The 11,382-nt window shown below is 40.7% G+C and overlaps 1 protein-coding gene across 2 annotated transcripts in view; it reads right to left on the bottom strand.

Annotated features, from left to right (window-relative positions):
* Window positions 1-5,365: 5,365 nt before the first annotated feature.
* LOC140453397 (glutathione hydrolase 1 proenzyme-like) overlaps window positions 5,366-11,382 on the bottom strand; it is an 88,149-nt gene continuing 82,132 nt past the window's right edge. For both annotated transcript variants that reach the window (XM_072548026.1, XM_072548027.1), the window contains 2 exons: window positions 9,069-9,197; window positions 5,366-5,919 (listed from right to left, as the gene is read on the bottom strand). In XM_072548026.1, the coding sequence (XP_072404127.1) occupies window positions 5,755-5,919; window positions 9,069-9,197 (294 nt within the window). In that variant the 3' untranslated portion in view covers window positions 5,366-5,754. The remainder of the gene's footprint in view (window positions 5,920-9,068; window positions 9,198-11,382) is intronic.

Here is an 11,382-nt window from a genome sequence, read left to right as displayed (position 1 = left end):
ACTATTGACATCCCAGCATTTGTGATGACAGCATTTAACTCACAATTTTCCTGAAGAACTGTAACTGTCACATATATTAAAAGTGTTTTGATAGAAATTGGATTTGGGGTGATTCTATCAAAAATCAATGTTAATATAAATTCTATACTTCCCACAGGATTTATCCCATTAATATTTTACAGATATGTTTAGTATATTGAAATTATCAATTAATATTTGGTCCACTAGAGGGTGTGGTTTCACATGGGAGTTTTACAGTATAATACAATACAATACAGCACTGGAACAGGCCCTTCGGCTTACCAAGCCTGCAATGATCCGAATAATTATTTAGACCTGATACTAATTACCCATTCACGGTGTCTATCCCTCTGTTTGCATCACGTTCATGTGTCTATTAAGATATACCTTAAACGTTGCTGACGTGCCTGCTTCCACCACCTCACCAGGCAGTGTGTTCCAGGCACCCTCTACCATCTGTGTGAAAGATTTTCCCAGTACTTCTCCCCTAAACGTTCCCCCTCTCACCTTGAACCAATACCCTCTTGTAGTTGGCCTTTCCACCCTGGGCAAAGCCTCTGACAATCCACCCTATCTATGCCTCTCATAATTTTGTCGACCTCTATCAGGTTACCCCTCAGCTTCTGCCTTCCAGTGAAAACAATATGAGTTTATCCAACCTCTCCTCACAACTTAAACCCTCCAGACCAAGCAACATCCTGGTAAATCTTCTCTGCATTCTTTCCAAAGCATCCACATCATCTGGTATTGTGGCGATCAGAACTACATATATATTCCAAATGTGGCCTAACTAAAGTTTCGTACAGCTGTTACATAACTTGCCAACTTTTATATTCGATGCTCTGGCTGATGAAGGCAAGCGTGCTGTATGCCTTCTTGCCCATCTTACCACCTATGTTGCCACTTTCAGGAATTTGTGGACCTGTATTCCCAGATCACTTTGTATGTCAATGCTCCTAAGGGTTCTGACATTTATTGCATAATTTGCACCTGAATTAGATCTTTCAAGATGCACCACCTTGTATTTGTCCAGATTAAACTCCATCTGCCATTTCACTGCCCAATTATGTTATCTATCTATATTCCACTATATCCTTTTACAGGCCTCTTCACTATCTGCAGCTCAATCATAAATTGGGCATTAGTCCCCAGAGAGGGGAAAGATATAAAAGAGTCCTAAGGGGCACTGTTGCAACATACTTGTTAGTATCTCACCCATTTTCTGTGGCTCCACACAAAGGCTGTCTTGCTATCTTTGAGGGGCCCTATTCTCTCTCTTGTTACCCTTTTGTCCTTAAGGTATTTGTAAAATCCCTTTGAATTCTCCTTAACCCTATTTGCCAACGCTGTCTCATATCCCCTTTTTGCCCTCCTGGTTTCCCTCTTAAGTATACTCGTACTTGCTTTTATACTCTTCTAAGGGTTCACTCGATCTCTGCTGTCTATACCTAACATGTGCTTCCTTCTTTTTCTTAACCAAAACCTCAATTTCTCTAGTCATCCAGCTTTCCCTACACCTACCAGCCTTGCCTTTCACCCTAACAGGAATATATTGTCTCTGGACTCCCGTTATCTCATTTTTGAAGGTTTCCCATTTTCCAGCCATCCATTTACTTGCGAACACTCGCCCCCCCAGTCAGCGTTTGAAAGTTCTTGCCTAATACCATCAAAATGAGCCTTCCTCCAATTTAGAACTTCAGCTTTTAGATCTGATCTATCTTTTTCCATCACTATTTTAAAACGAATAGAATTATGGTCGCTGGCCCCAAAGTGCTCCCCCACCGACACCTCAGTCACCTGCCCTGCCTTATTTCCCAAGAGTAGCTCAATTCCTAGACAGTGCCTACCAAGCTCACAATCACCACTGTCGAGAATAAGGACATCAGATACATGGAAATACCATCATCTGCAAATTCTCTTCCAAGATACTTAGATTTTTAGATTTATATTTTATTTTAGATTTATATTTTATTTTCACGTGTACTCCAGTATAGGAATACAGGACAGTGAAAAGTGTATAAAGTCATCTTTCTCCAGCGCCATCCTAGTATCCAAAAGACAGGATTTCAAACAGAAGCAGAAAGAAAAGGAAACATCCAGATCATTCCTGACTTACCATCCTGATTTGGAAATATATTGCTGTTCCTTTATTATCACTGGGTCAAAATCCTGGAATTCCTTTGCTAATGGCATTGTGCGTCTACTTACAGCACATAGACTGCAATAGGTTCAAGAAGTGGAGGTGTCGGTGTTAGACAGGGGTGGACAAAGTTAAAAATCACACAACACCAGGTTATTGTTCAACAGGTTTATTTGGAATACCTGTTGGACTATAACCTAGTGTCATGTGATTTTTAATGTGGTTCAAGAAGGCAGTTCTCTACCACCTTCTCAAGGGCACTAAGGATGGGTAAAAATGGCTAGCCCAGCCAGCAACACACTCTTCCCATCAATTAATGAAGAAAAGAACAGTAGTTACACATCAAAATTACTTTACCCAACTGGAAAATATCTTTGGACCTCTTGAAGATGTGAAGGCACTTTGTAAATATAAAGTGTCATTGTTTATAATGAATAGTTAATACACTGGGACTTCTGAGAAGTTCCATGTTCATCTTTCAGGATACCTTAGGATTATCCGAACACCAAAAGTTTTGGGCCATTATGTTAGAAGTTGCAAAATAAATATATACATAATAACATATACTAAAATTGATGGCCCCTGACAATGTTAGGATTAATTCTTCCTGGAAGAAATGTTGGAATCACAAAGAAAATTCTGAAGATTTAAAATTGACAAAAAAAGATTACCAAACAGGCAGGAAATCCAAACCTGACTCTGACATAAGATCGCATAAAGAGCAGTAAGTTAAACAATCCGCTGTGAATTTGTAGCGTTTTATATTTTTATTTGAAGAAATATTTGAACAAGTAGGTACTTTTAATTCCTATGTATTGAATAGATGTGTTTTTCCCAAAAATATTAACATGAGAACAGAAATATATGAGAGCAATCCCTCCCAAATCATTGGACATACAGTTAGTTTAATACACCTAGATTAGCGCATGGCGACTATAAGCAATGCTGATCTGTTAGTCCAATATACATTCTCCAACTTCCTAATCTATACTGTGGCACAATTAAAATGTGCAGTGCTGCATGAGTTTTGATGCTGTGCAATTAAACAAGGTCTAATGCAGTTATTCAGATATGTATGAAAATGAAGTTATGCAACATTTGATTATTTCAAATTTTAACAGGCACAGTGATAATGAAAAAACACTTTTTTTTCTGTAAAATGAGCGAGGAACCACGGGTTGGGTTTTCTCTTTGAAGATCTGAATTGAGTTGCAAAGAGCTGAATTTAGTTTTAGTTGCCAAGGGTAAAAAAACAATTTTCCATTGCCTTCTCTACTCCATGCCATTTTGAGTTAACCTTCTTGCAGTTTGGGTTGATCTTGAGTGCAAATGTCAAGTGGACTTCATCAGATATTGGGCTGCCTATTGTGAGGACCAGAAGAAATGTGTATTTCCTCCTCTCTGTTACTTTGGTGTGCTGGCATGAGTTTTAGAAGTCCTCTAAAAAGATACTTTCTTGAAAAGTTCATGACCATTGCTGAGGAATTGGGAAATTCTGAACTAAGTGTGTTGACTCCATCAGAAGCCACAATTGGATGCTCTATTTTATTGTAGATATATTTTAATACAGTGATTCATTGTGTCCCCTAAGAAAGTTGACAAATAAGGGGGCATGGGAATCCGAAGGTTACAGGATGGCATTGATGTAAGGTGGGGATGTATTAGTTGAGGGGTCAGTTTTAGGGTACCTTTCAATGTTGCTGAAGGCTGAGCTGTTTGTCTCCGATAAAAAAAGCTTCTAAATAGCCTGTCCTGCACACATACTCCTCACCCCACTCCATTATGACCCATGAAATGTGATGCAAACCAGAGCTCTATGTGAAAGAGGCAAAAGTTCCAGGCCAAACAACATCTGTCATTCTGTGTTTAAGAGGCAGAGAAGGTGCAGGTTAAGTTTGCTTGAGGGCACAAAACATTCATGTCCATAAGTCTACTTTATCACACTTAGCTTCTTCAGTGCTATCTATGTCATGCTCTCACATATTGGTAAATCTTTTGCCATTTGGTGATGGACAAGAGAATTTATTTATAACAGAGTCGCAGACCCTATTTGAATGGAGGGGATGAGTCGTGCGTTGGGAACCCAGGAAAATGGTCAATCTGGGTCTCTCCGGTTTAAGGTTCAGGAGGCTTGAGCTCCTGAATCTGTTCTGTTCCAGTTCTCTCCTGACCGAAGCCAGTGGGGAGCTGTAAGACATCTGGGGGGCTTGAGGGTCTTGTCTGTGCTGACAAGGAATGCTTGCTGGCATTTTGCCAAGTGTTTGGATATGGATGGGGGACACAGGTTATGTGGGCCATGAGGTACAGGAATGGAAGCCTGAAGAAAGGAATGTTCTAGGATTTCCTTCTCCAGTTCCTTTTGGTCTACAAGAAAACTTAAAAAGCAATCAATTAATAGCAACATATCATTCTGGATGTCTCTGATGTTTCTTGTTGACCAGCACAGACCTCTGGTTAGATGCAATCACACTCTGATTATATCACTGGAGTCTAATCTACATAATCAAAGAAAGTTTCAACTGTGTTCATGGAAACCTAACATCACAGGGGGGTTGCCAGAGTAGCTACTTACTCAAGTTACTTTAAGCACTAAATAGTTTTTGCCAAGTGTGTGGCATTGAAATCGGGCCTTAACTGTAGACTAGATATTCAATACTTTTCACTGCTCGCTCCTCTTAATTACTGAATGCAGCAGAATATAGTATATTTAGTTATGTGCAATCCCAAAACAAGTTTCACTATTGACAAACATTGTAAATGTAGACATTTCCTCCTGAAAGTAGCTTCCCTCTATAGACTAGAGTGTAAATACACATGTATATCTATCTATTTTATCTCAGAAAGGTATCTTTGGATTAAAGATAATGGCTTAATTAATCACACTGATCAATTACAATTCTGTGATGGGTCATTAATTAAAAGATTGACAAAATAATTCTGAGGGACTGAAAGAGTGTAATATTATTGCTTTCTAAAGAGACTTAACATATTCTCTAGTTTGTCTTTTCATGGGCCAAGTATTCAATAAATACAGCTTGTTAATTAAGATCCACATCTAATTTCACTCTTCACTGCTAGTAGACTTTAACCTGCACCTCGCTATCTTATCTTAATATTATATGGTTATGTTTCCAGTGTTTGCAGTGTATGTTATGCCACGTTATGATTATTACTGTCTTTGATAAAGACATATTGTCATTAGAATTTTCAATTTAGCACTTCCACTGCTGCCAAATGCATATTTGAATATTTTTGGCAAGCTCCATTTTCTAAAAAATCGATGTTTGGAAGATTGTGCACAGTACACACCCAAGTCTTCAATGTGCTCACAATGGGTGAGGCGTTTTGCTGAGATTAGCTGCTCCCTTTAATTTAAAGACAAAAGATTTCAGACCCTGATAGATGCATCATAGCATGAGGCTTGCTAGCTTTCATCAGTATGTTTCAGCATGGTTCACAATATTAAGGTCTTTAGCAATTCATGTAGCAGTGATAACTCACAGGCAAAACCTTACTCATGTTGGTTGAAGTATTCCACTTCATGTTTCACACAATGGTATTATATAATAGAATTAAATAGATTTGTGAGTATGTCAGTAGCCTGCAGGACAACCACCTTTACGCTTGGTGTCTGAAACAGCGTGCCACAGATTCCCCTCTCGTACAATTGCCTGCACCACTGAGGGCATATCAGCAAAACCAGTCACATGGATTTTCTTCTTTAGAGCATCTTCTAGTTCCTTACGGAACAAGCGAAGCTGGGGAGAAACAAATACAGAAATAGAAAATGGTTTCAAGCTGGAACGGTCAGGTCTGTGTTATCGTCTAAGATCGTGTTTTCAAAGCACCTTTTGAGAAACCATGATGAAGGACTTTGGATGAGATTTCTCCAAGGTCAGAAATGAAAGGGAGATAAATCAAGAGAGAAGGTTTTGAAGATGGAGCAAAATGAAATAAAATACTTTATTCCAACACAGGAAAATGGATCAAAACTGCAACAATAAAAATAAAGAGAAAATATAAAGAGAGAAAAATAAAGAGAGAAAATAAGATATCTGGAGCTTAGAATGGAGGAGCAAGAATGTTCGGGCAAGTTTTGGCTTTCCTACCGTTGATTAAATAGAGAATATCTAGACAGTTTGCAACAGAGAAATAAAGTCAGAAGAAAGAGAACAAGGTCTTTCTTTGATCCTGTCTATCAGTGTGAGTGAATCTGAGAAGATACGATGAAAACAGAATTCAATTATTATTCAAGTGATAGTTTCAGATTTGCCATTGTTGATGACCAGTTTCATAAACCTCACTGGTGCTGACAATTGCCTAGTTATTAACAGCATCTGGAGCTTTTGGAAGGAACTCAACATGGGCATTAGAAAATATTAGTTTGAATATTAGGGTGAATAATCCTTTTGTAGGGATAACAGTGTTGTGAAAGAACTGACTACATTCCTATACTGCATCACTTTGCCATTGTGAGAGATTTCATTTTACCAAAAAGTGTTTTGCAGATCAAAGAAATATTTGTTTAAAAAAAAACCAGTGAGTGAAGCCAAATAGAACAGGATCATTGGAAAGCAGATTAGGAGGAGTGTGAAACAGACTGGGATGACAGCTGAGTTGTTCAGGATCACCGTGAAGTACACTGGGAGGAATATGCAGCAGATCAAGATTACTGTGTTACATACCAGGAGCAATGTATGGGAAACTACATTCATTAATAGTTAGGGTGCCCCTCTTTGGAAATGGAAAGAAGACATACTTGTACGGTGCTTGCTTCAACTCAACAAAGTATTTGACAGCTACTCACTAATTCATTTCACTGGGTAACACCCTGACCAATTAAACCTGTCTGTTTTAAAATATAAACAAAGCCTGGCAGTTAGGTTAAAAATAATATGATGCATATATTGAATGGGCTGTCTGCCCTTAAAGTGGACAAGGTACCAGGACTGTATAAGGTGCATCTAAGGATATTGAGGGAGATGAGAGGGGAAATTGCAGAGTCACTAGCCATAATTTTCCAGCCTCTTTTCGACACAGGCCTAGTACCAGAGGACTGGAGAATTACAAATGTTACACCCCTGTTCAAAAAAAGGGGGATCACGATTAGCCCAACATCTACAGACCAGTCGGGTTAGTCATGATGGTGGGAAATCACTCAAAAACAATAGTTGGGGACAAAATTGATAGTCACTTCCAGGTTAATTAACTGTGTTTAACCTACAAGGTTTACAACATTGCGTGAGTGACATAAAACAAAGAGTGGTGGTGGTGAATGATCATTTGAATTGGAGGGAGATGTTTCAGTGTGTAACCCAAAGCTCAGTGTTAGGACTGACCCCCTGATCTCCCTGATATATATAAATGACCTAGAAACTTGTGTACTGGGCACAATGTCAAAGTGTGCAGAAGATACTAAACCTGGAAGCGTTGTGACCAGGAGAACAGAGTAGAATTCTAAAAAGATATTTTAACTTTGGTGAAATGAATGTGGAGGGGACAGCTGAAATTTAACACAGAGATGTGTGAAGCAAAGGTTACAGAAAGACAATATTAAATAAAGGGTACAATTTTAAAAAGGGTGAAGGGACAATGAGATCCGGATTTCTAACTGCATAAATAATTGAAAGCAGTTTGAGGGAGAAGTTCATAAAATATGTGGCACCCTAGGCTTTATCACAAGGCTCATAGGGTACAAAATCAAGGCAGTTATGTTAAACTTGAATGATATACTGGTTTAGTGTCAACTGGTGCCCTGTTCTCGGCACCACACTTTATGACAAAAGCGAAGATATCAAAGAGTGTTCAGAAAAGATTCATAAAATGATAGGGGAAGCAATGGCCTGCTGCCATTATCACTGGGACTGTTAATCCAGAGAGGATTCGCTTTTTGAGGTTAGGTGCCGACGCATTGCTGCGAGTGTGTTTTAGAGGTTAGGTGCCAGAGACCCAGATAATATTCTGGAGACCCAGGTACAAATCCTGCCACAGCAGAGGGTGGAATTTGAATCTAATGAAAATCTAGAATTAAGAGTCTAATGATGATCATGAATTCATTGTTCGTTGTTGAAAAAGCCCATCTGGTTTAAGAATGTCCTTTAGGGAAGGAAATTGCCATTCTTACCTGGTCTGAACTACATGTGACTCCATACCCATAGCAATGTGGTTGACTCTTAACTGCTCTCTGGGATGGGTAAAAACTGCTGGCCTGGCCAGTGATCCAGTCATCCCATGAATGAAAATTAAAAATTCTCAGGAGATGAGGAACGTTGGTTATGTGGAGAGATTGGGACTGTTTTACTTCAAGATGAGACAGCTGAGAGGAATTTTGATGAAGGGGTCTGGACAGAGCAGATTGAGAGAAACTGTTCCCATTGCTGAAAGGATCTAGAAGCAGAGGACATGAATTTAAGCTAATAGTCAAAAGAAATGAAGGCAATCTAAACAAAACCTTTTCCATGCAGTGATTTGTTGAGATCTGGAATGCACTTCCTGAGAATCTGGAGAAGGTAGATCCACTTGGGGCTTTCAGAAAGGGTTAGGGTCATTGTCTGAAAAGGAAGAATGCGTAAGGTTACAGGGTAAAGGGAGGGCAGTTTCACTTGGTAAACTGCTCCTTCAGAGAACCAGCAGAGACATGAGAGGCCAAATGGCCTTCTTCTGTGTTGTAACTATTGTTTGAGTTGAATTCCCTGTGAGGTTTAATTCGGAGAAAGTGAGGACTGCAGATTCTGGAGATCAGAGTCGAAGAGTGTGGTGCTGGAAAAGCACAGCCAGGGGTTGGACTCACGCCCAAAATGCTGACTCTCCTGCTTCTCGGATGCTGCCTGACTAGCTGTGCTTTTCCAGCACCACACTCATCAACTGTGAGGTTTAATTGTTTGAATTTCTTTGACAGTTTACTAACCTCTGCTTCATTTGATGCCAGATCCTCAGACTCAAACTGCACAAAATTTGGTATTAATTGGTGATGAATTCTTGGCTTGTTCACTGCCTCGCAAGCATCATCGCCAAACCAAAGGACATTAATTATAACCTATTGAACAAGAGAAACATGTTACTTAACAAGATCCCAGCTTCATTATTTGCTCATTTATTGAATAGTTTAATGAAATTAGGCATTAGTCATTTCTGTTTGAAAATGAACTAGAATGATGGGAGGAATCAGAATCAATTGTAACTTTCAAAAGAGAATTGAATTTATATCAAACATAAATGCAGACAAGGCCATGAGGTAAGAGCAGGATATATACAACTAATTGGTACTTTCTTCAAAGAAATGGTACCGTTACAATGGACTCATGCTCTCCTTCTCTTTCATGCTGTAGGTGTTTATGATTCTCTAACCCTCTGGTGAGTGGTAGTGCTGGCAATATCATTGCTGACTATAAAGGTAACCGTGTATGTCCCCTATCCATCGGCAGAAAAATCCTTCAAAGAGTTGATCACAGAGAGTAACAGCAAAGAGGGGCAGCAATATGGCCACGTCCCCTTTTTACAACCGGCTAGTTTTAAAGGCCTTAAAGGGTTTTGATGGAATGAATGGGCGTCTCATGTGAATGAGGGAGCATGTGTGGGTGACTGAGGGTGTTAGTGAGTGAGAGCAAGTGAGTTTGTCAGTGGGCGGCATGGTGGCACAGTGGTTAGCACTGCTGCCTCACAGCCTCAGAGACTCGGGTTCAATTCTCGCCTCAGGCGACTGACTGTGTAGAGTTTTCACATTCTCCCCGTGTCTGCGTGGGTTTCCTCCGGGTGCTCTGGTTTCCTCCCACAGTCCAAAAATGTGCAGGTTAGGTGAATTGGCCATGCTAAATTACCCATGGTGTTAGGGGCAGGGGTAAATGTAGGGGAATGGGTCTGGATGGGTTGCACTTTGGTGGGTCGGTGTGGACTTGTTGGGCTGAAGGGCCTGTTTCCACACTGTAAGTAATCTAAAAAAAATGAGGGAGTGTGTCATTGTGTAAGTGAGTGATTGAGAATGGGTGAGTGAGTGAAAGTGGATGGATGTTTGAGGGAGCGAATATGTGTTGGTGAGTGATTGATTGAGTGAGTGTGAAAGTAGGTGGGTAGGCGAGAGTGAGTTGGTGAGGGTGTGAAGAAGTACTTTATTGACTGTATGAGTAGCTGAGGGAATGAGTAAGTGAATGATTGTTAGGTGGTTTGTTTAGTCGGTAGGTGAGTGTGCAGGTAAGGGAATTTGCAGGTGAGGGAGTGTGCAGGAGGAAGAGTGAGAGTATGGGTGGATATGTGGGAGGGTGAGTCGGGGAGCACGTGGGGTCTGTGAGTTTGTGAGGTGTGTGAGCTATGTTTGTGAGTGTGGGTAGTAGGGGTTTGGGAACTGTGAGAGGAGACTGGTTGGTAGGCTGGTCAGCTTGATGAGGACAGCGTTGGATAAAGACTCCTCTATATTGCTTGATATTCCTGCCAGACCAGACAATGCAGCAAGCATCTTGGATACATAATCTTCAGCAATTCTTGGCCCTCATCAGAATCCTCTGCAGCAGAACTCATCTTCAAGCTCACCCTTTGGTGATGGGCACAGGAACTGTCCTCGCACCCTGCCCTGGGTGAGATCCTCTAGTTTTCACTGACTCTCAGGTAGACTGTAAGACTTGGAGCAGAAGTATGCCATTCAGCCCATTGAGTCTGCTCCACCGTTCAATGCAATCATGGCTCACCTGATAATCCTCAGCTCCACTTTCTGGCCTTTCCCCATATGCACATCTCTAATATCTGTGTTAGGGTCTGCATTTGTCAGGTCAAGTGATGATGCTTCTTCCTCAGCGGTCTGTAGCAGCTCTTGCTGCCTGACCTGCTGTGCTTTTCCAGCACCACACTCTCAACTCTGATCTCCAGCATCTGCAGTCCTCACTTCCTCCATTGGATTATGGTAATTTGTCCTGAATAACTGGAGGTGTATGGCAGATGTGAGGTACGCAGCTCTGTGTGTGTGAGGTTAAACTGAAGTCTCTGCATATTGAACATGTGCAGCAGGTCAGGCAGCATCAAAGGAGAAGGAGAATTGACATTTCGGGCATAAGCCCTTCTTCAGGAAAGAATTCCTTCTCCTTTGATGCTGCCTGACCTGCTGCACTTTTCCAGCAATGCATTTTTAAGCTCTGATCTCCAGCATCTGCAGTCCTCACATTCTCCTATATTGGACATGTGTCTTGATTATTGACAGGGCTGTGGTGTCTTGGGGCAAAATAGGTTGATGAAGA

Source organism: Chiloscyllium punctatum, chromosome 27 (assembly GCF_047496795.1).
Source record: "Chiloscyllium punctatum isolate Juve2018m chromosome 27, sChiPun1.3, whole genome shotgun sequence".
Classification (NCBI taxonomy): domain Eukaryota; kingdom Metazoa; phylum Chordata; class Chondrichthyes; order Orectolobiformes; family Hemiscylliidae; genus Chiloscyllium; species Chiloscyllium punctatum.
The sequence above is the reverse complement of the archived record's forward strand: the minus strand, read 5'-3'. Positions and strand labels throughout refer to the sequence as shown.